Genomic DNA, 26,243 nt, shown 5'->3' with positions numbered 1-26,243 from the left:
GCAATCATCAGATGAATAGAGTGCACGTTTTTTTTTTAAGAATAGAATTAGAATAGAGAGTGTTAGAGTTAGAGTGTCAAATAAAGATAGAAGAAATGTGTTTTTAGCCGATTCATGAGGATTGAATTGGGCAGGTCCACCAGGAGGGAACATTTAATTTAAAAGTCCGTAAAAATGACTTTGTTCTTCTTTGGGATGGCACAATCAAGCGACGTTCACTTGCAGAACGCAAGCTTCTAGAGGGAAGTCTGAAGTAATAAATTTAGGTAAGTGGGTGCAGAGCCAGTGGTAGTTTTGTAGGCAAACATCAATGCCTTGGAATTTTATGTGAGCAGGTATTGGTAGCCAGAGTAAATTTAAGATTACAACTTCTGGATATAGGCAATGAAACTAAGTTCAGTAAAAACATATGACCAACAATTGCACAAATTCTTGTTTCACCACTAAAAAAAGACTAAAGGTGAATGCTGTAAAAATGATATTATTTGACTACTGAAACACATTCATGAGAGAATCATTAGCTAATTTAAGTTTGATATGCAAAGTCTGCTTCACGCTTGACTCTTCAGACATACTTCACTTCAAACACAGTTTGCCGAAGTTCACAGTCTGACCCACTCAAGAAAGTCTGGACAAGCGATTTCAAATAGGGCTCCCACTCCAAAACAACCACTTATGCATCATTTGGCCGTCAAAGCACAGGGCAATCTCCCTCTCTAACTGTGTGGATTAAAGGCAGCCTCTTAATTGCTTCCTTTGAGGGCAAGGAGGATTAGATCAGAGGCAATGGAGAGGTGGTGAGGACCCCAGCGCCTAAATTGGGCCAAGACTACAGTTCTCCCAGGATCCCCCAGTGTAAATCACTGCGCACGAAGCAATCATTAGCATGAGACCCATAAAGGACTTCTGGGAAAGGATTTCAAAGACTTATGAGGCATCAATGCTGTCACAGAGCTTTTTAAAGAGGGTAAACTTTAAGAGTTGTGTGTTGAGTGACAGTTAGGGGAATCAGGTGTTGCACAGTCAATCTACATATTTAAAAAATTTTCTTTTTTTTTCTTCTGTGAAAAAATATTTTCTACCAACACTTGCACCAAATAATGCGTCTATTGGAGCCTATAGTTACACAGATATGTAACTATTACTAAGATGATTTGGCTTTCCAACAACCTGCTGAATAGTTGATTATGAATATGTTGTAAATAAGTTTACTAAAAGTCTACTAGTTGATGCAAGCAAGCTAAATGGCAAATTAGTAATTAGTACAGTTCAATTCGGTTTATGACAGATGCAAAACCCCACACATCCTAAACATTGCTAAACGGTGAAGAAATGAGTAGAAATGTATATTTGTGTGTGTGGTTTCGGTTGGGGGTGGGCAAGCAAGCTGTTGTCTCTGCTGCTGCAAGGCATGCCACGACCCACAACACAGACACCATGTGCACTGAGACAAATACACAGGCATCAGATGTGACACAACAGCACCATTCATACCAGTCATATACTCAAACAACAACTAAATTTGACATTTCTCTTTCAGTTGGCTCCAGGTAAAGACATTTTATAAATCCCCCTAAAATGAAGTAAGTGCTTATTTGATGTATAGTTGAGTCAATATCTGACAGACACTGTGAACTGATATGGGTCATGACTGTATTTTGATCTAGTGTTAATTTTGTCAGCTATTTTTAATTTAGTCTTAGTCTTAGTAACTTTTAGTTTTGATCATATTTAGTCAACTTGGCCTGTTTTCGTTTTAGTCAAGATATCTAAGAATTTTAGTCTAGTTTTAGAGAAACACATTTTTGACATTTTCATCTTACTGTACAATGGTTTAAATTATGAAAAAAATATATTATTTTGCTCAACTTTAATTTGAGTGATTTTTACATTTCATCATTAGTTGCTCTTTCACCAGTAAGCACAAATCAATAGAATATCGACTCACATGCATCTGACCTCATCTAATATTAGTGTACAGATTTATAACAGGATATCAATTAGAGGCTAAATAAACACCAAAGACTTCAGGTGTACACTCGCTGTATACTTTATGAAAACTGGTTTAACAAAAACCTACTCTCATATATTATAACAGAGAAAATCCTAATAGTAATTTCAATAATTCCAAATTGCATTAATGTTTCTCTTTTAAAAAAATGGCAAGAAGACTTATTGCTGCACAGAAATTGAGTGAGTAACATTACAATCCACAACCACTATCACAAACAATACAGTCGAGATCCATGACAGAACACAGACTAGCTGAATGACACTTTCATTTAAGCAGAATACTTCAAATGGAGATTGCTGAACTCCAGCTTACTTGTACATTACTGTATGTTGGTGTTTTCAGATCACGGCCCTTCCGCAGAAAGGGCACATGGAAAGGTTGCTAGATTGCATAAAGACAGGCAGAGTTTGTATCCACTTAACAGAAAAGCTCTAATTGGGGGATCTGAGGTCTTCTATCTGGCAACCACAAACACGAACGCTTGCATCATAGAGTCTTGTACAGGAGTCTGAAATATTTTGGATCCACTTTTTTCAACAAAAATAAAAAGGTTTTTGTAAAGTTTTTGTTTTTTTAACTACATTTTAATCTCGTCTTTTTTTGTCAATGATATTGCATGTTTATTTATTCTCAGTTATCTTTGAATGAGCTTATTATCATTTCATTTTCGTCAGGGGAAAAAACTAATTTAATTAGTTTTTTTAACGAAATGAACACTATTTTGAACTTAACTTTTGAAAGTCTGAAAAAAAGTGTGCTTTGTCATTTAAGGAAGTATTTCTATAAATAAGTTCAGACATTCAGAAATGTGCTCTGACCAGGCTCCGACACTTTAATTAATTTTCACATTAATTATTGTAAATAAAATAAAGAGAAGCCTAAAGGGATAAAAATAAATAGTTTAAAAATAAATATTTAATACTTCCTTAAATGATGCTATCTTAATGATTTAAAAAGTTGCATTAAACAGAATGGATTCTTAAAACAAAAACAGTAAAACAAAATAATTAATACCAAAAACATCACAAAATTCTGTATTACTGAATTATTATTGAATTCAATATTACTGACATTAGCATGTTCTCACCAAAAAAGATATTCTAAAGGAAACTGACTGGCATTATTGCTAATTATAAATAAAATGGAAAGCTAACTAAACTGACAAGTTTTGTTTTAAACATCTCATTTAGAGGAAAAAAATTAGAATATTTCTATAGAATATTTCGTAATAAATTTCATCAATAATAATTACGTTAATAAACATTTTCTTATATCAAAATAGTTACGAATTAAATACAAAAGTAAAAAATACTAAATTAATTATAAATTACTAAATAAAAAAATCCCTCATGCTTAAATTATTTAACAATAATTCAATTATTTAAATTAACCACTATGTTCACTCTACTAATATGATTTGCGCCTTTAAAATTGAAAATTGAATCCAATATAATGAAATATGTATGATGGTACCATTAATATCTACTGCACAGTAGAAATGCCCCATGTGTATATTAATTTGCATTTATCGTGGCTTTATGTGTGCATAATTATGTGTCTGTGAAAGTGTATGTGTCCTGTCTTGGGCACTGAAATGAGGATAATATGTGATGCCAAGTGAGGATGTTAGTCTCTGGCCTGTGAGGTTCTAGTCTCCCTTCTTGTCTCTGTCTTTCATCTGTCACTTCTCTCTTTCCACACTTTGATCTGTTGCTCTGTGTCAAACATCCTTCAGTCTTAAGGTCTCAAACCTCCATGGAGCAATACCAAAGCGGCTTCAAAGTCAGACAGCGAGAGAGAGAGAACTAAAGTACAATACCCAGTTTCCTTCATCACCTTGCCCTAGCTGAGTAACGGTAAAATATACAGCATAATTCAGCCAGCACAGCTAACTATAGCCACCGCAGGATTGTGTGATATACCAAAGTAAAATTTTGCTAACTGATCCAGATGACAACGTACTGCTATGCAACACAGTTCGGACAGAGTGACACGAAGCATATAAGTTTAATAATGTTCACGTTTTATTTGACTCCATGAAATGTTTCTTTCTGTAAATTATCTATAAATCAATCTAGTTGGTATGTAAATTTATATATATATATATATATATATATATATATATATATATATATATATATATATATATATATATATATATATATATTATTTTAATGAAATATATTTTATTTAGTTTTCTTTCCTTAAGAAAAAAATATAATAAATATAAGATTAATCCACTAATCTATATAGTATATGACTGGATCGCTCATCGCGCTCTAAACTGCCAAAAGTCAGTGAAGCCATCGGAAGGGTTCGATCCGCCATCTTACTAGTCCCTACCAGCAGAGAGCACCATTGAGTCACATGCAAACAGCTGACCTTAAATCACCCAATCTTAAAGGTCCCATATGCAAAAATTGAGGTAAAAATATCCATAACATGACCTACACGCATCAAAAGAATGAGAAAAAATAAGGGCGATGATGTCATAAAAAAAATGTCAAGTTATAGTGCTGCAGAGATATCAACCTTAATTACCATTAGCATTACTAGCCCAGGCCCGACAGGTGTCGTAATACCAGTTTCGGCCATGGAAGGTGGTATGCGGGCAACATAACCGCCAGCCAACCTGCAATACACTAATAACTCGCACGGCTTGTGGGCGTGTACTTGAACCTGATGTCAATCGTGTGGAAAGTACAGCCCCCCACTTCATTTCAGTTCAGGGAAGAGAGAGAAATGATGTCTCAAGCCCTTGGCAAGAGACCTCTACCACCACCACCCACTACAGGGAAACAACCGCGCTCGGAATCACAAATCAAATCCGATAAGAAAAGGAGCCGAATCAGAGTAAACATCGGCACTGCTTTCAATCGCTGGAGACAACTGATGGACCATAAAGAAATGAGGCTCGACTCCGAACTTGCAACATTTCTAACAGTAAGTTAGATGCTGTTAGTATTTCGCTAGAAGTTTGTTTTATATGTTTGTGTATTTGTTTTCGGGAAGTTATAACATAGCAATGTATCGAAGGCTGTTCGATAAACGTGCTAATGTTAGCGATGGCTAACCGTAGCTGCATTTGATAATTAGCTAGCTATAACTTAACGTTACCCATTATATTATATCATAACTAACCTGCTCTGTCTAGTATGTTGGTCTCTGTGTCCTCTTTGCTTCGTGGTTTTTCTGTGCGTGAAAAAAATTGATGTGTGGCGTGAAAGCATGTGAAAAGAGTCAATTGCGTGTGTCTCACGGTGAATGCTTGAGAGTTGGCACATCAGTTCCCAAGCAGAATAAAGGACAGGTTGATTATTGCTGTTTAGCGTTTGTATTAATCTATGATGTGTCCCTGTTTGCGTACAGGGACATAAAAAATAAATTAAAAGTGATACATGGATCAAGGTGTCTGAGATTGTTCATTTTAAGTAAAGGATCCTAATATTTCGTCCACAACAATATTTAATGAGGTTAACTTATACCTCCTTGTGGTTAGTCTGCACGAGATCAACAAGCTTGTTTGCTTTGCGGCCGCTTTAAATACAAAATAAGCATTCGATCTACGTTAGAGCGTCTGAGTGCTCACAAATCTTTCTGCAGCGTCGTGAGCAGAGCGGCAAGAGCGATTTTTGACGCTCTAAACGCCGGCGGTGTGAACGCACAGTTAGGCTTCGGCTATGGCTGTAGTGTTGTTGTGAAGGTAGGGGCGGAGCATAGAGACTATGCCGTTTCTCGTTTGTTACTCTAGAGTAGACCAATTCACTTTATTGAGGCATACTGCCCCCATCTGGTATGGAATGTGGAGTATGACTTGATTTTTTTGCCAAACATTACAGATGGCACCTTTAAGCAAAACAAATATTTTTTATATTGTGTGTATTTAAATTTATTTTTACTTCAGATGTTATCTGCAATGTTTCTGGTCTTTTTGGGCAGCATAAGTGATATATTTAAACCGTTTAGGTGGGTGTTTCTGCTGCGCATTGCTGACACAGGTAACTGATCCAACACAAAATATAGCCTATTTCTTTATGCATGTAATTATTCAGGAATTATTAAACTTGAACGTACTAGTATCAGAACTGGATTTGAATATATTACAATAAATAATACAATGGCCTCTGTTAATATTGCTCTTTACTGAAATGAAAAGCTTAACTTACTATCTTGCAAATGAAGCCTTTAAATGTCTTTAAATCCATACTGTATTTAGTCAGTTATTTCTGTATTTAGTAAGTGTATATTTTCAGTGCCCTGACTGAGCAACATCTATTTCAGACTCTCCAAGATGGCGCAAATATGTTAACTATAGCATTACCGTTTCCATGTAAATGTTGTTTACTAATTTAATAATTAATCTAACCACCGTTTAAATCATTACCCGCTTCAAAGTTAACTGTTTTTGAAACATTTGCACTTAGCGCCGAATTACAAATAAAACACTTTAACAAAATTGTATAAAAAATGAATAACTGTTCAAGGCAAATAAAGGTATACAAAGCATACATTTTTCTTCAGATTTCAGGATGAGCACTTTGTCATTTGTTATATATACGCTGAGGTCGTGTCCGTCTGATGTTTATCATGTTCATGATGTTCACTACTGTAATGAACGTAGCTTTTTAATAAATAGGGGAAATTCCCGACATTAAAAAATAACCGTTTTCATGCCTATGGTGTTTGTATTTTAAGAATCTACAGGGATACTTCAGATTTAAAAACGCTGGCTTGTTATGTGATATTTTCTCATTAAAATCATACAATTTCCTATTAATTCAATAGATCGTTTACGCAAACTAGGGATTAGCAATATGGTGGCGCGGCCATATTAATCTGCTGACAGACAGTTTTTATTTCAACAAAGGCTGCTGCATGCAAAGGCCATGCAAATCTCCAAAACAGCAAGAGCAAATGACTTTCAAAACCTCAGAGACGTCAGGGGGGAGTCAAAGGATGCCCCTCAAAGGGTAAATGACATTCTGAATTTACTTACTCATCAATTCAGTTAAAACATGTTAGCCAGAGAGGGAATTTTTCAAGCTGAATACCATGCCTTCAACTGTTTTTGTCACGACACACCACATTAAAGCAGAATGCTGCTGTCACAAAGAAAAGTTTCTTGTAAAGTTAAGACACTTGCGTCACTGCATTTAGAAGTGCGTCTTTAAGTTTCATTTATCGCAGAGCAGTTTCAGTAAAAGCATTTAAACAGTGCTATCAACGGCAAAGAAAAATGAGAGTGTCACTTCCTGTTCAGGGGGAACGGTTTCCGTTGTCGTCATTTCAGACATCCTTCTGAGTCAAGATGGAAAATGATACCAATTTAATTTCCCATTTGTGGTCACAAAAGCATTAGTTTAGACATGTATTGAGAGTAAACTAAATCAAGGGGTTTCCAGCCAAACATGAAAAGGCTTTCAAATCTGTGCAAAAGACGACACTTTGATGTACCTGGTTTCAATTGTAATTTTCAGTTTCGATCCTGTTCTTTATGACTGCACCTTGCTCAGCGACTTGCAACATAATGAGCAAATTTTTCCATTTTTATTTCAGAATTTCAATTAATTACATTTTTATTCATAATAAAAAAGGATAGTTTCCATCATGGATACTAATACTTTTTCATATGGTATTTTGGCATAAAGAATCAATCTTATAGCACTATTCGGACGGGACTAGTTTTCTAAACTACGTTTGAGTTTCGATTCTTACCACCTGACGTCTGTGATTTTCATGTACCAATTCGGACGGGACTAACATCTCCGTGTTTATTACAGAGGTGGGAGGGTCTGATTTGTGCATCTGGGCGTCACAGAGATCACGCGCTCTGTATGCGTGCATTGCATTCATTCAGAATGATTGCCATTAGTATTATTACACAATAAATACTAAATGGCTAGTATAACAAAACCATGTTAATGTGTGGTTCCTTTAGATTAACTTGTTTTCCTTGTTTATAGTCATAAAAAAGGATTTTATTATTATTATTTTATTTTTGTACAGACAATGAAATCATTGAGCTCCAGAGTTATTTTGAACCCCATTTAAGGCCAAAGCTTTATATTGGTCAATGTGGCGAATTGGCTGAACACTGGTGAATGTGATTACATTAGTCTAGAATAAAAAATGCTATAAAATTCATGATATCTAATGTAGTAACAATTTAACGTTATAATAAAGTGCATCCTAGAGATGTCATAAACCAAATAAAAGTGGCGTCAGTTTGGAGCCCAGTGACTTTCATTGTGTAAGAAAAAAGTTAAAACATTCTTCAGAATATCTTCTTTCGTGTTCTGCAAAATAAATAATGTCCTACATGTCTGAAATTAAGCGAATTCTCCCTGGCAGCTGTGCCAAGGTTGAGAAATAAAGCTGACAGTCTACTTCACACACAGCCTGGCAGAGCAAGGACAGGATGGGTTAAGTCTGTAGAGATGTCTATCTCCACTGTAACAGCTGGGGCACCAGCATTTCAGAAGAAACATTTTTATAGGGCTCGAGGACACCATCAGTCTGTCACGCACAAACCCACTCGCTCTACTCAATCTCCTGGAAGGTTCAAACAGATTTGCTGCACTTCGTCGTCCACTCCCTCCATCTATTTTTTTTTTATATAAAGAGTCAGTAATCCAAGACTCCCAGTGAGGCTGGCCTCTTTAGAACCTCAAACACTTTCTCTCATTCTCTTACACACACACTCTAATTAGTATTGGTTTAGTAGAATCTGACTGGCAGACAGGGAGTTGCAAACAGTGAGTGTCATGTAAATGCTTTCCTTTCATTATAAAGCAAACTAAAACGTGTGCCTGCCAGTCACAAACACCCTGACAAGTCAACAACAAAAACACCACTCTTGCATGCACATGCAATCCATGAACATTCACAAAATCATAAAGTGGGGGCCAAAATTTTGTTATTTAAATTGTTTGAAAGTTCACATAAATATTCACATAAAATGTAAACGCTTCCTACTGGTTTATAAAAATAAGAAAAACCTTATATATATCTTATAGAATTTTACCATAGATCTGATAAACAATATTAAATTAATACATTTTATTATTATTATTATTAAAATTTTAATGCATTTATAAAGGATTAAAGACCGGGACTGTATCTTTCTGTTGGTCAACAAAGCAAATTCGTGAAAAACCTGATCCTGTTGCAAAACCTGTACAAGGAAATTTTTCAATCCAAATGCATGGTTTCCATTGAAAAGAATGGATGTCGCCCAGTAAATGTCTCTGCACTTAACACTGTACACTAAGGTTCAAGCTGTTAATAATGTAACTAATTTAAACTTAATTCATTAGGCAAGAAATATATAGCATTTAATAATTAAATGTTTATTCATAAATAAACCAGTGTTCACTGTTAATTTATATACTGAAAAAGATTTGGTGCACAAACAATTTTCACTCAATAAATGCTAGTAAATTTCTCAATTACAAAGAAGTAATACACTGAGATAAATGTGAAAACTTTAAATAGAAAGACTGAAATAGTATATTCATGCAAAACCTACTCCAATGATCTTTATTTACAACTTCCCAAAGGTTTTTTTTTTTTTTTTTTTTTACTGTGTGTAACTTGAAATGTGGAACATACATGAGTATATATACAAATTTCCCTCAATAAATTCCTAATTTGCTGCTTATTAATAGTTGGTAAGGTAGTTAAGTTTAGGTATTGGGTAGGATTAGGGATGTAAAATTAGGTCATGTAGAATAAGGCATTAATATGTGCTTAATTACTACTAATAAATGGCTAAAATTCTAGTAATATACATGTGAATAAGCAACTAGTTAAGGGACCCAAAAATAAAGTGTTACCAAAGTGTTTTCTACAGATGTCCTAAAATCAAATCAAAGCCAAGTTTCACACTCAGTGTTGTGTGAACAAACGACTAAATTAGGCCCAACGGCTCAGATAGTTCAGGTGGCCTCTATTAAATTTCCACTAAGCAGAGTTCCAGATGGCAGAACGATGGTGACCTGTAACAACAGTTTGAGATACAGTAATGAATGAGGGGTTAATCAGGGAGTCACTGTTTAATCAGGGAGCAACCATGTCTGGTTATCATTCACACTCTTCAGGAGGTTACGTAAGGTCAGCACGCTACTGATCGACTGATGTTAACCTTTAGATGTAATTTAATGTGGATGCACAGCACAGTTATGTGCTGTGATAGAAGAAACTGTTCTGTTCTATTGGCTGACACTAATATTTATTAGATAGTACAGAGTTGCAATATTTTAATAGACCATTCTCAAAGGATAGAACCATGGGGGGCCTATTAAGCAACAGACTGATGAAGAATTGAAAAGAAAGTCCAAAAATAACGTAATTCTGCTCGTCTAAGCAAATTATTGTAGATTACTTATTTGGTTCCTACAGATATCACAATTCCTAAAGCAGTAGCCTAATACTCATTTTATTTATGCACCAAAACAAAGAGTTCTCATATTTCCTCTCGGTGAGTGTAAAATATTACTTAGTAGATGTGCAGTTTTCTGGATGGCCTGTCCTGCTGTGATCTCAGGGGAACTTAGCGTATCTCACGTGGAGTGGAGCAGTGAGCGTATTGTGAACAGTCAGCACAATACGTTGTATTTTGCCCAGCTGCCCCCAGCTGCCCCACACATTGATCTGACAGATTGATTACCACAGAGCTGCAATGCTTCTGACTTTCAACTGTGACCTCCCTCTGCACGCATCTCTCATGCTCTCTCTCTCCATATACTGGAGATATATATATATATATATATATATATATATATATATATATATATATTAGTGCTGTCAAAATTAGCGCGTTAACGCATTCGATTAATTTGAAATATTTAACGCGTTAAAAAAAAATAACGCAATTAACGCGGTTGCAGTTTTTTTTATTTCCAGTTGTGGCCTATGTGTGTTCAACGTGCAAAGAAATATGGTTAAGACCAAGGAAGGACTTTTAGATGGAAAGTTTCAGTATAAAACTATATATTATAGATTAATTAGATAAATGAATATCTAAATTTGTGCCTTGCCGTCTATGGTATTTTTTTAGAACTTAGAAAAAAGATGCTGCAGCCAATGAACAGCCAGCAGGGGCTGCAGGACGACTCAACCTCCGCAGACAGTTTTAAATGTTTATCAGACAATAAATACTCAAGATTTTGCTTTAGTATAACTCACAATGAGTTTCACACACCTTCTCCGGCCACGTTGAGTTGTTGACACTTAACAGTGGGAAAAGCGACACATGCGCTATTCACTTGTATAACTTAAGGGTGAATGGGTAATGTAGTTTCTGCTCTGGGTGGGATGAATTAGGAAGCTTGCATTGTGAAGGGCGCTCTGAAAATCGGCAGTGCAGGTAAAAGATTAAAACCTCTATTAAAACAGATGTCCAAATGAGCGTACCGGTACGCTACAAGCACGTTCTGGGCGCACGGAGAGGTGGCAGTACGCTCAAGAGCTATATTTGGAAGTGGCTGTACTGAGTACCTGTGCTACTGGCCCACTTAAAGCACTGGCAATGACTATACTTTGGAATTTTTTTGCAGTCCACTTAGAATTCAACATGGAAATCATTTTTGTTTTTTATTGGCATTGATTGTTTTGAAATTCAAATGGTACTTACATGCCTGTGTTTTTATTTCTGTAATAAATATGGCTTTCAAGCCAACAGTTAATTTGGAGGATATTGATGGTTTATTGCAGGTATGTTGTTTACATGAGAAAATCTGTGTTACAAGTTAAACAAAAATTCCAATAAACAATCATATTTTGAATTTAAATAGTTTCTTTGTCTTGAGTTTACATTAATTATTTACATTTTACATTTACATATCCAAAAAGTTTCAGTCTTTTAATTGCGATTAATCGCGATTAATCGCGATTAATTTTAAAAAATTGTGCGATTAATTAGTTAATTTTTTTTAATCGATTGACAGCACTTATGCAGCATCTTATGAATTTATACATTCTTTGATTTAACTTGAAGTTATCTGAAATGTAATATTTAAAATATATAAATATTATTAACACACACACACACACACACATATATATACATACACATGTATATGTAATTACATTACTGTAAAGAACACAATTACATCATGATTTATAAATCGCACATTGCTTTTAATGAGCTAGAAAGACATCAAATAGGAGCTTCATGCATCAGAGGAAGTGTTTAGTTTTGCAAAGATACCACTGGTAAAAGCTGAATTGACAGAACTCATCGAAGAATCAAAGCTCCATTATGTTACTGAATATTGACATATTCCTACTCCAAGGATTTCTCCCTTCAGACAGAGAGGCTGCATGTCAGACTCATTTCGGAATAGTGTTCTCTTTCAGGAAGCACTGCTCAGAAAGCAGCTGGAGGATTGGGCTAACAGTTATTTACTGTAAATAGCATCTTTCACTGAAACACATAAAGAACTAGTAAAGTGTGAAAAGAAAGTACTGTGGGGTTGGAACACTTTGATATTTCTTTATGAGACCCGCAAGCTTCAGCCACAAGTGAGCAGCTATTGTTTCATGTCAGGAAATCACACCTTTGCCAGTCAGTCTTATTGTATAATCATATCTTTGCTTCACGTAGCAATCCAAAAGTCTGAGAGCTCTAGTGGAAATGCTCCTTGCTCCATGTTAAGTTTCTAAATAAAAATTCTAAAAAAACAAAACCAGAATGTATTATCATTCGGTTTGTACTTCTTTTGCTTTATTGAGACGAGAGCTGCATGAACTCCAGATGTTAAAAACCTATTGATCACATTCTCCAGCATGTACAGAGAGAGTTCACTTGACCAATGTCATATATTTACTTATTTGATTAGTAACCTACAAAGTGCAGGATCTAAAATATTTTATTAATTTTGCATTAACAAATCATTCATTTTTTGTCAAAAAGATTTGATCAAAATGCTAAGAATGTGTATATTTCAAGGATTAAATCCAATCTTAAATCCCAGATGTTCAACTTTATATCTAACAGTAATGTAAATTACAACAATAATTATTACTGAAATACCTATAGACTACTACAAGATATCTTCCCACAATAGTATAGCAACCATACCATGTATATAAAAAGTACTTTTCTTGAATAAGACTCTTATAACCCAGCATGTGTTGCTTTGCTTAATAGGCTGCTGGCCCTTTAATAAGATAAGCATGCTGAACACCTCCCCCTGTTGGAGGCGGACAGCGCTGTGAACTTGACCTGAGCTGACCCTTTTCTCCCACCCCTCCCAAATTTCCGCTGCCAGAGCACTGGAGCACATTCCATCTCTGTGTTTACTGAGCATGTGTGCGCTGCATCTTCCTGCTCAGCTGACTTGCAGTGCATTCTCACATGTGAAATGAATGGAAAGAGAGCCGATGTGTTTTAGTGCCTCTTCAGATGCCAGGACACCAAGGCTTGATGTCTGGCACAGACGCCTCCAGTGCCACCAAACCAGCCGTGTGCTCCAGTTCGGTCAAACCACCATCCTGTATGTTTTGACAAGCATAATATTTATTGTCCCAACAAAAGCTTCAGAGACTCCGAGTTATAAAAAAAGATCAGAGGAGGACTGGGGCACGAGCCAGGTCATGTGACCCCGCTGGAAACTGATACAGCCCGAAACGAAGAGCGGCATTAGATAAATAGTATAGCTCTCTAATGAGGCTGGTAGCCTAATCTTTCAAAAATGTAATTAATTTGATCATCCTTCGAGGGAGCCGCTTCACCCCGAGAGACTTGCGGTTGTAACATTTGCAAAGTGAAAAGCATATTGAATGAGAGAAGGAGGGCAGTAAGACTAATGGCCACTGTTTCTCAATCTGGCTGCCATGCTGGACCCCCACCTCACCCTGCTCTTTGCTCCATTAGCAAAGATACCAAATCAGACAGGTATCTACACACTAACACAGCTGCTACTGCAGAAACATTGCTGGTCTTGTTCAACTTCACTGAGATTAAGGGAATTTGAGCATGCCTTGCAAGTGAAAGATGGCCCTGTGTCTTTAAGGGCAAATGCTGACTGTATGCCTCTTTCACTCTTGCCTTTTTCTCGGCCACTCCCCCTTTTCCTTTCCTTGCACTTCCTCTCCTTCTCTCTCTGCAGTGCTGCCGTTATTAGGAGTGAGGGCGAACTGACGCAGTTCCTTATCGGACTGTTTAAAGCAAGGAGTTTGTATGCTATTAAGCAGGTCAGGTGACATGCGGGCTGCCTGTCTGACCCAGACAACTAAGGGTGAAGGTCGCCTGAGGGGGCGGAGAGACAAAAGGGGCGGAAATAAGAAAGAACGAGTCAGTAAGGCAGTGAAAGACTGCAGGCTGCAGCTGTGGACTAAAATCATTTTCAAATGCTTTGCAAACATTTATTTCCTTCTACAGCACTTCTGCTGATGTGATGTTGTTTTTATACACCAGACGAATAAACAAATAAATGTTGACGAATAAAAATTAATTAGGCCAAAGAAATGCATTTTGTGGAACAGGATATGCGAGCGGAATGGTTCCATTTCCTCCTCTCAGGTCAGTGGTGGGAGAAACCTTGCACGTACATACCTGTACACTACTGTTCAAAAGTTATAGTAGACTAGAATTTTTTTGAAAGAAATTAATATTTTTATTCAGCAAGGATGCATTAAATTGATCAAAAGTGACGATAAGGACATTTAAGTTGTTTCAACGGGTTTATATTTCAAATAAATGTTTTAAAGGATCCTGAATGAAATTGTATGCTGGCCTGGCAGCACAACTGATTGATAATAAAAATAAATGTTTCATATAAAATCAGCATATTAGGATTTCTGAAGCATCGTGTGACACTGAAGACTGGCTGAATGGCTGATGTTTAAAATTATATTTTGCATCACAGAAATAACATTTCAAAATATTTTAAAATAGAAAACAGTTATTTTAAATTGTAATAATATTTCATAATATTTTACAGTATTTTTGATCAATAAACACAGCCTTGGTGAACATGAGAGACTTTTTATAAAGAAATTGTAATCTTACTGACTACACACTTTTAAGCAGCAGTTTACTCTGGTTTGGACTGGAAAACTGCAAAAGATGGTAAAAAGTTCCAGTGTTTTTGGACTGTTTATCAACGCTGCTCAGCCAATCATATTTGAGGACTGCTTTTTCAAGAGTTTTAATTTACATGCCTGTTTGGTACATATATTTAAAATTAAAATAAAAAAAGAGAGAATAAACAATTGGGATTTAATTGAAAATGCCGAGTAACCCTAACTGCTGTTGTACTGAACACACGAGCACACACACATACACTTCTTCATCCTGTCACATTGACCACTCAACTGAACTTATGAGCACTACACGTCCTTAATAAATACATACAAAATTGAGAAATTGAGCATCTTATACTTCTACAGAATCATATTTTAATTACTGCCAACGAGTAAACGGTATTACAAAGTCAGATTTACTGCTTCTGTAGCATGTTGTCAATTACCACAGAAAATAATGCTGACTCATACTTTGGTTAAAAAAAAAAAACGAACGGAAAATCCATTTACAGTAATACATAAACAACGGAAACTCAGGGAGAGCACGTGACACCTGTAGTTAAGTTTAAGAAATCTGCTGTAAAAATGTTTGTTGTTTAGGTTACTAAATCGTCTGAATCATTATTCGGAGGTTTGACTATTTTCTATGTGGATGAACCTATGGTTACGATTTATTGCCCATAATGTTAAGTTCTTTGATGAATAGAGTTAATTAATTAATAAAGTTAATTCATTAATTCGTGTCCTTCAAGTGCCTGCAAAAAGATTATGCCACCAAATTAAAGCAGAAACTACAGCATAATGTCAAGTTCACAAATGACGAATTCAGGTTTAAATGGTAAATCAGCCTGAATGTATCCCAACAGCCTTCATAGCTCCATTTATACAACAAACATCCAATAAATAGAAACACATCTACCCGCCTGTCAGAGCAGACTAACTTATTTTAAATAATTTACAGTGTTGGCACTGCTTGTGTCTTCCTGTCTCTCTGGTTAAAACCAACTAAATGTTGGTGATTCTGAAAGTGCGGCTCAGGTTTGAAAAAGCGTAGTGGTTCACGCTGCATTCTGAGGCCTGCAAGCAAAAGCTGCACTCAAAATTTGGAGCTCCTGGTACCAACAGCACAGGATGATGAGTCAACAGCTTTTCTCAGAAGAATGAGCCAGAGCATCTTTCTGATATACTCCACACACCAAACTGCCACTCCACAAGCATAGGTTTCTATGTACCTTTGCACAACACGACTTCCCAGCACTAGCATTTAGCAACAACGTAGTTCCGAGAAGCATCGCATAAGCTATGTTAGCGTAGCAGGCGTGCAAACTCACCTCTCTCCTGCACAAAGTAAGCGAGGTAGAGGTCCAGCTCTTTGACGGACACACTGATGTGATGAGGCTGGACGCAGAGGATGGGATTAGAGCACTGGCCGCCTTTGACCAGCCGCTCCCCATCCGTGCTTTCCAGCGGGATGCCCTTGAACAGAATCACCATAACCAGGTCCAGACGCCAGACTTTATCCGCCTGCCGCAGACAATCGATTCGCCTCATCTTCCCCTTCTGGTCCGGGTTTGAGAGGACACAACATGGAGGCTTCTTCCCCGTGATGGACAGCACAAAGTCCTCCCGACACTCAGGCCGGATATCTTTGCGGAGCTTGGCGAGGAGGCGCGAAGCCCACTTCTGTTTGACCTCGGGCTTCTCACCCAAGAGCTCATCCTTGACGGCGCGCTCTTCATCCTTGGTCATCCGCTTCTCGTGCTTTTTGAAATACTTGCGCTTACGGGCCTGCAGGTTGAACCAGGTGTAGGCGAAGGCACGCACATGCGGCAGCAGCGCTTCGATGAACGGATGGAATTCATCCTGGGAGGAAAGAGCAAAAAAAAAAGACAAAAAAGACATTTATTCATGTGTTTACTCAAAATCTACTTTTGACAAACAAAAGCCAAGTCTGCAGTTCAATTTGAGTAGAAAGGGGAAATGAATCATCCTGGCTCTTTTCTCTATTGACGCATTTATTGCAATGAATTTTTTCCCATTCGTTGTAGTTTACCAATGAGAAAATGTAAATTACAGATTTATATATACATGTATATATATATATATATATATATATATATATATATGTTAAGTGTGTACAGAGTTTTCTATTGCACCCACAGTCCTCCATTGTTTGCAACTTTTGCCGAAGCCCCATGTGCAGTCATTATTTATCCAATTATGTTTTGTTGACTATTTTCACTTTCAGCGGTAAGTTTTCAACAACAACAACACACACAGATGTACCTCCCAGGCACGTTGCGAACCGCAGTCCCTTAACCGTTTACTGCAGCATTCATTTGGTCTGACTAATTACTTCCATATCTGAACATTTCTAAAAGCCTAAACTAGCAGCAGACTGTGCTATAAATGTTACTAAAACCCCAACCGAACATTAAACATGCGCATCTATCAATTATCATTAACAAGACTCAAAGCACTGTGCGCACCGCCGTGGCCATTTATGCTTGTGTGCATAAAAAAGTCATAATGAGAGCGCTGCTTTACAGATCTGTGATAATCATCAACCAAAAAAAATCCCCATATGCGAATGAACTTATGTTCAATAGGAGGGTTTTGTGCTTATGGCAAAATAATGAAACTCAGGCTCAAGATGAATGATGTCAGCTGTGGCATCAATATAGCATGACATAGTTACCGGCGTGTCACTTTTTCTTAGGCATAATGCAACCACAGAGAGAGAAAGAGACAGAAATGGCCAAGGGCTGCTTGGCTGCAGTAATTCAAACAGAGAGAAAAAAAAAAAAGGAAAGGAAACAGCGCACCCTGGTCTGGGTGTGCTGCGAGCAGTGAGCAGGTTTTAAATGAACATAATGAGACGTGACTTCGGCACACTGTGGATCTCATGCAATAAGCAATTTCTGCAGCTCACGGCAGTGAACGCTCTTACAATCTCATAGCTACTCAGCTCCACTGAAACCATCTCCTGAAACACAGAACATTTAATGCTAGACTCTTTAAACTCCTTCCTCAAAACACCACAAGACCTCCAGTGATGGTCAAGAGCCAAAATTGAGCCTAATGCATGTATGCAAACAATAAATGCAACTAATCATATAATTGTGCAGTTAGGATAGAAATGCAAAATACATGGTATTCCGGCCACATATTCATCTGAAAACCACAAACAACTCTACACAAGCTAAAAGAAAATACAAAACAGACTGTTAAATACAGGTTCACTTGCATCAAATATAAATCTCAAGAAACTTGTATAATTATTAATGATAAAAATAAAGATTGATGATATTATAATTAATATTTGTAGTTGATTTTAGGAAAATTTCTGTTTACTATATTTATTTTGCCAGTGCATGTTGGTGTTAAAGAAAAGAACGGATCTCAAAAAGAGAAAAAAAAAATCCCAAACATACTTCCTTTAACAAATGATGCAATATTTTGATAGCACAGCTTTTCTTTAGTTTTAAAGTGCAGAAATCATATTTGTGCGTGCACTTTTTCCGTCACAAAAACTGACTGACTGCCCTGTCTTTGTGCTGCTTCAGAGCTTTATTGGAAAGACTATAAAACCTCCTTTAAGAGTGGTCTTGCTGAAATGTCCTGAAAAAGAAAAAAAAATTTTTTAAACCCTATTGCAACAGCAGGGCATATATAATATGTTTTTATTTCCAGTAATTGAAACGTTTGTACCGGGAGAAGCTAATTGCAAAAAGAGTTCTGTAATTGGGAGGTTGAGAGGCCTATAGACTCACTGACTGTACACACTCACATCTGTAATCAGTCGACTCAGACGGAACTGATACAGTTACTGACTCTGAGTAAACTTTCCAAAGATTTACAGAAAAAAAAAAAAAGAATGAATATGGAAAATCGAGGCTGACAAAAACCAGCAAACCAAGCTGCACAAACAGACACAAGATATGATTTCCAAAAAAACTCATCAGGGTTAACTGCATGTGTTTAGAGAAATGGTAAGGTCGTTTTATTTAGCTAAATTAATGTCCAAAATAGTTTGTCCCAAAATAGTTTCTCAACTAAATTTGGGTCCATTGAACAAATATTCAAACAGACATTCTGGCTTGAGAACTTAAAAGGAGTCTGGACACAATTTTCACCCACTGACAGCCCAAATTTCCAAGAAGGAAAAGCCAGGAGGAAATAGTAATTTCAGGAATAGAGGAGAATTAGAAATGGGCCTGTTTCCCTGCAGACGTGTGTGGATTTATTTTCTTTTCTTTAGAACTCCTTTCACCTTTTACTCTTCTAGCTTCAGCACTAGCAAATACACCAACTACTCTGGTAAAAATAAACATTTGTTGGGCATTTTCTCCTTTCCGCAGCCTTGGATAAAGCTCAGAGGCAGGTCAAATGAGGCCCAAACCAGGCAAAGACACACAACTGGGCAACTGTGTAATTTCTGCATCACTAGTGGCAACAAACAGAACTGCAACAGAATTGATTATTTTTTAAACAAGTTTCCTGAACACATCATAGATCACTGTATGAGTCAGTCTAATCATGCATGAGTCACGGATATGGAGGAACAACTCTGCAATGCAATCCAATGCAATAAAATGCAATTCAATAAAATAAATATAAATAACAAATACATAAATAAAATGCACATCCAAACTGCAAAAATTGATGACTAAAACCAAAACATCTTTACATTCTGAAACAGTTAAATTAAAAACAAAATACTCTAACACTAAATTCTGATTGGAATTATCACAAAGTCACTGTAAAAGAGACAATATATGAACAACACTTGTCACAATTCTGTCTTAATGTGACCAGTTACAAATGATTACTAATATAATTTATTTATTTATTTTTACAAAAATTAACAAGTTTGTCCTCATCTTGATTTTAATTTTGTATTATTTTTGTGTAGCTAAAATGTACATAAATTAATATGCTCCTGTCCATAATTACATCTACTGCAATAGAAGCACTAGACAAACAATATATACACCGTCATACAACCAAACCCTAAGAATGAAGAAAACTTGAACCTGTGTCGCCCACATAAGCACCCCTCAACTCAACCAGTCAGATGGGGCTAAACCACAGCTATGACTTGGAAATAAAACATTTTAAACACTGTGCCTTACTGCTACACTATTTACAACACTAACATGAAGACGATTAGTGGAGAACGAGTAGCATATTGCATTTCTCTCTTTCCAGCTTTCCCTTTCTCTCCTGCCTAATTTTTCCATATTAGGCCTGGACGTGCTCCAACGGAATGCTCTGTTTTTACAACAATCAGTCTGAGAAGTGCGCTTTGACTGCATTTTGTGTGCACATTAAAGATGAGAATGTTATTGATAAACATGGCTGATGAATGGCTTCATTATGGCAGATGAACTGAGCATCTTTGATCTGACAGAGGCTGATGGCAGGGCGGCTGTGATAGCATGAGGGAAACGGTGACCACTGGAGTGTCCTGAAAAAAGCCGGGCCTACCAGCTCTGCTGCTCTGGCTCTGGCAGCCACGCACGCACACACACACACACACACACACACACACACACAGCTGTATTTATGCAGTAATTGAATCATTTTGTTATTGCGGAGCTCAGGGAAATGTGTTTTTATTCCTGTCCGTTGCTCAGATACCATCTTTATTATGTCTTAAACAGAGAATGTGACTTTTTTTCGTTTGCGCAAATCTTTTTCCAAGACCGAGAGAGAGAGAGAGTGAGAGAGAGAGAAAGAGAGCTGGAAAGAAAGAGGGAGGGAGCAGTCCAAAAGATGACAAAATAGGGGTGTTGCGGTCACCCACACCCACACAATGTGTTGCTATGGTCACCCCGCGTGTCACAAGCATGTGTCCCAGGGCTGAGCTTTTCCCAGACAGTCTTCCCAAAATTACGTGGGCGGGAAAATTGAAGATTGATTCCGATGCTGAAGAACTCGAAGATTTTCCAAGACTCATCACAAGCAATAAAAAATAACTGCCGGCTTTTAAAACTACTATTTTAGTAAAACCATATGTAGCGATCAATTAAATAACCCTGCAGTTTTCATATTTTGCTATGATTGACCTTTCACCTTGTGTAGAATGCAGTGTGCCAAGGGAAAGAAAATGCCAGTGAGAATTTTTGTAACACTGCAGTTTACCCAGAATGCCCTCTGAGCATTAAAAGCAGACTCTTCTCCCCCACCCTTCCTGCACTTTTACACTGCTGTTGCCAAAAGCACTTTCTTTCTCTTCCTACTGACTGGCTGGGAAGTGGATCGACTGGGATATGTCTAATGGATTCAACTTTGACATTCTTTCAGAGCCAACATATCAAAACAAGGAAAAGTAGGCATGCTTCTGTTTGTGACACATTCAGAATCCGACAATCTGGGTATTGTACTGTCCTGCTTTCTGTCTATACTCTGCTATACAGGTTTGGCAGCAATAAAATATGCACTACATATACCACCGAGCAAATCTATTTAAAAACTACGGACCTGAATAAAGTGTGACTTAACATGTAAGCGAACACCATATATTTTAAAAAGACAGTTCACAAATGCACAAAAAAAAAAAAAAAGATTTCCATTACAGTTACTTAAATTTGATTCAGTTTCTTGCACTGAAAAAAGGCCAATTTGGAACAACATGAGTGTGACTACTTTATTGATTGATAGACTGGTTGATATTTTAATAGTTCACTTTAATAATTAAAATATATTTAATATAGAATGTTGTTTCAAATAGTTTTCCACTATCACTAAATGACAGTTCATGTCCACTACCCAAGTACACCTTTACGACTGTTTTAGTCCTCAACATAAAACTATAAAGAAAAAAAAAAAAGTGCCATGTGCTTTAAAGAATTTGCCATTTAACCAAGACAACAAACAACATCTCTATAGTCCTTTGTGTGTCTTCCTTTCTAAACACTATTGGATACATCTGAGAGCTTATCAAAGACACAGAACACTGCAGTAGGATATTCCTCGGTGCCCAGTGGGCTGATGGGAGATGAGGATCTGAATGCTGAGTGGATCAAAGTGGATGTTCTGTGACTCACACTGCATCTTTCTTTTCCTCCCTCCCTCGCTCTCTCTTCTGCACAAGCGCTGAGTCAGCCCTCAGCCATGCAGCATCATAATGGAGGGAGGGGGATGCTGGGTAACCAACCTCTCTCAGGAGGAAAGGCAGTGTGTGGATGATGTGCTGCAGTGGTATTTAGGTTACGCTGTTTGCTCTTTCTATTTAATGTGACAATTTTATCTCTAATATAGTTGTAAATTTAGAGCAATTAATTAAAACTGTAATGTAGCAAGATGGTAAAAACAGGAACCCACAGATGCCAGTCTGCACGCAAGCAACTTACCTTATATTTTCAGATACTGTTGTCAAAAATAATCAAATGAAATCTAAAATAAAATAAAATAGTCAAAAATTATCAAATTAAATATAATATAACATTTACTTGAAATCTTGTTGCCATAAACTAAAACCCATGTACCTAAATGCTTCCCTTTGATTGCATCTATGAAGTATTTAACTAGTGAAAACAGAAGATCTTTTGATAACATGGGGCAAAAAGGGAAATTTAATTTCATTAGCACAAAGGACAGAGGGGAAAAACAAGAATGTCTCCATATGCTAAAACATACTCTAAAAGATACATGTGCCTGCCTATCTATCGCTGAATGAAGTCACAGGGTTCATGTTCCCATGACAGCTAAAAGCACCTGTTCCATTAGCATCTGAAATGCCCTGAAACTCTCATTGATGAAACAAGGAGAGGGTTTGTTTCTTTTAGGATTTGAAACAAAGATGGAAGAGGATAATTATGCATGATTCAATCTATGCAACAATTAGTGCCTCACAATCACCATTTCTAGGTCTTTGTGATTTCCAGGGCCGGTTCCTTGTGTGTCTGCTAGAACTAAAGGGAGCGGGGAAAGGAAGAATGAGAGCCTTCAATCAAAAACATGGGAAAATGTTGTCTCTTGTAGCAAAAGTGCCTAGTAATGTCTTTTCAATCCAGTAAGCAAACTGACTAACTTCAAAGAACCCCCACTGCCCTGATTTTAGCAGAGATCGGGGCTCACGAAACACGAAAGTGTTGTGCGTGCAAAGAATTCAGTTGTATGGTATTTTCCACTCAGCAGTTGCTTGGCTGATTTGCAGAAGGGGTTGCCAGTGGTGAAAATGTCCCCAAGTTTCCTGGTTTCTAAATGACTCAGGACAAAACACTGAACAAAGAAATGAAGATCTGAGAGGTATCAGACACCTTGCCCACGCGAACACAAACTACAAACTTTCTGTGATGCTCCACAAAAGGTCAACTATTTTCCCTGAAATTAAAGAGAAATCTCTCTGTATTTTTTGTCCTTATTTATAATACACAAGCACTAATTTTACCATTTGATTTACGTAAGAACGGTTTTACAAATGATTTACATTGTTCAGAATGTGTTTTATGCACAAGGCCTAATGTAGTTTCCACCTCTTCTTATCTAATTCAGTTAACATAAAATCAGAATTGAACTTGAGTGTGTACCTTCTCAATGCACATTCATGATCTTATTGTGAACTAATTGTTTTATTCTGTCAAAATGTAATGACTTGCTCTTTCTCCAAACTGACCTCACTTTTGTGCTGAAATCACTGAGGCAATGTAGGCTGAAGGATAATGTTGACCAAGAGACTAATAGCTATTGAGAGACTGTTCCATTCTGGTGTGTAACATCCAATCAATTCCCATTGGATAAAATCAAGTTCTGCTCTGCATTTCTCTCAGAAATACCATACATCACATTACAAAATGGTTTGCAAATGACAAATAACACTGACAAAACACAGGCAGATTGTTTGTTCAAACTCTTTAGTTTTTTAAGTACATATGTTTTAGTGGGAGATAAATGTATTCCGATTTCACAAATGCGTTTAGCTTTTTAATGTAACATATGCCTTTTTCCAAGCAAAATCGAACATTTAGTATGTTAATATAAACTAGGACAAGACTTAATTTTATCCATCGGATTTGACTGGATCGTGAAAAGTGTCTTATGATATTATTAGCTACCATTTTTCAACACTTGCGCAGCCTTGAATATGCCATCTGTAAGTGTCATTTTAGAGGTAGAGAAAAATGATTATGAAGATTATAAAAACAAACACTGTTTTTCTTCAGAATAACATGAAGTGATGAATTATGCACAATTAGGCACAATCCCAGTGAATAGGGTACATCTGATCGATGACTTGGTCATCAATCACCATCGCTGAAACATTTTTGTTAAATATCCCCTTCAAACAAATATGCCAGCTGTTATTAATAATGTACTTTGTCTTCCTGTCCACTGCAGTTTGGTGAAAACACTTAATTTCCTCGCTCCACCCATTCACACGTTTAGAGGAAGGGACAGCTGTAGCTTCATCGTCGTAGCATACATACTGACCGCAGAACCTCAAATACAAACAGCCCAGTGACTCCAAACCCAAACACTCCCAAACAAACACACAGGCCGCAGTCTGTTCTTACGCTGTTTGATCATTAGGGACCGCTAGAAAAGGCTAGGGCATAACCACGCTCCTGGGAAACAGCTGTGCTTTCATAGGATTGATTTGTGCAGTGAATCACAAAGCCACACAAAGCTCTTGTCTGAGTGTCAATCAATGCTAGTTTTCCAGCCCAGTATTATTTTGAACTGCTGTCAATATGACATTGTAAACATATTTGAAATTCTGTAAACATATTTCAAAGCAAAACTGGATATTCAGTGAGTAAAAGGCAGGATTTGGTTTTATCCATCAGGAATTTCTGAGGAAACAATTTCAACCTCAAGACCATCTCAGTGTATCCCAGTGTCTTCAAAGCTATTGTTATTTTGTAATTCTGTGTCAAATTTAAGAAGCTTCCACAGCTCAAATATTTGATTTTGTTATTTTTTTCTCAATAAAGACATAAATATTGATAAAAGCCTAAATATTTAATTTAATTGATGTATATTTAATTTATTTATTATAAAGGGGGTCCAAAATGGCAATTTACACCTGAGATCTAAAGCCAAACTTCAAGAGGATAAGAATTACTTGCATTATATGCCTATGGTGACAGTTTCAATTGGGAAAAGCACTTCTTTTTTTTCTCTAAAGTTTGCATGCCTGTAACTCTAGAAATATTCAAGACAACATTTTGACCTCGAGTAATTTGGCTCCAAATATAATGTGAAAATTGTAATTTTGACCCCTTCAACAAAATAGTGGATTACTTAGTAAATATACATCTATAACATTTCATATTTTACTTTCTTCTTCATTTATGCATATACACAAAAATTTTAGTCTGGGATCTCAAATTTGGTTGAGTTGACATGGAATGAATTATTTGCTATTATGGGTGCAATTATTATTATATTACCATTTACCAATATTAAACCTAACTGTATCATAAACCACACAGCAATATCATAAAACAGTATCATACGTACACAATAGTGTCATAAAACATATGCAAAATATTGCATTAAGTAATTAAGTATTACTTCAATTTTTAAATTAGATTTATTTAAATGTACTCTCTCCCTCAGCAGACGGGCCCCAGCTGACCACTGAGACAAGTTTAAGCTTGCTCATGCCTTCATTGTTCATTCACTCTCAATATACTTGTGTGAAGTAGCTATACATTTAGTTAAATTAATAGCAAATGTAATAATTTATACATGATAAATTACATAAAAAAAATTTAACAAGCTTTAAACATTCATATTTTAAAATAAATTAAAATAAGAGCATGAACCTATGTGTAAAATATTTAAATATTACTCAAAATACAAATTCAAATGAATTGGAAAATAACATTAACAGTCTGCTTGACCTGGGTGACATCAGTCAAAAGGGAGAATTGTTTTGTTTTAGTTATTACATTTTTAAGAAAGATTACAAAAACCAACACATTTTTCATCAGAATTGCATGCACTGATTAAGTGTGCACAATTTATACACAAAAAAATTAAACCCTGTATATCAAATCCAAATAGGATCCATTTTAGTTTCACGTTGACTTTAAGCTCTGAAGGTTTATTAAACCTGTTTTATAGCAGCTCTCCAGGAGTCCCATTAGCCAAGTGTCTCAGACAGTTTGAGCAGCGATTCTAGCATCAAGCGTTTTACAGATTTGTAGGGTAAATTAGAGCAGCATGCTGTCTGCAAAATGCAATG

The 26,243-nt window shown here is 36.6% G+C and overlaps 1 protein-coding gene across 8 annotated transcripts in view; it reads right to left on the bottom strand.

Annotated features, from left to right (window-relative positions):
• Nucleotides 1–26,243, bottom strand: part of LOC113069923 (nuclear factor 1 C-type-like) — an 87,718-nt gene that overhangs the window by 44,787 nt on the left and 16,688 nt on the right. For all 8 annotated transcript variants that reach the window (XM_026243049.1, XM_026243050.1, XM_026243047.1 and 5 more), the window contains one exon: nt 16,375–16,906. In XM_026243049.1, the coding sequence (XP_026098834.1) occupies nt 16,375–16,906 (532 nt within the window). The remainder of the gene's footprint in view (nt 1–16,374; nt 16,907–26,243) is intronic.

Source organism: Carassius auratus, unplaced genomic scaffold (assembly GCF_003368295.1).
Source record: "Carassius auratus strain Wakin unplaced genomic scaffold, ASM336829v1 scaf_tig00002576, whole genome shotgun sequence".
Classification (NCBI taxonomy): domain Eukaryota; kingdom Metazoa; phylum Chordata; class Actinopteri; order Cypriniformes; family Cyprinidae; genus Carassius; species Carassius auratus.
The sequence above is the reverse complement of the archived record's forward strand: the minus strand, read 5'-3'. Positions and strand labels throughout refer to the sequence as shown.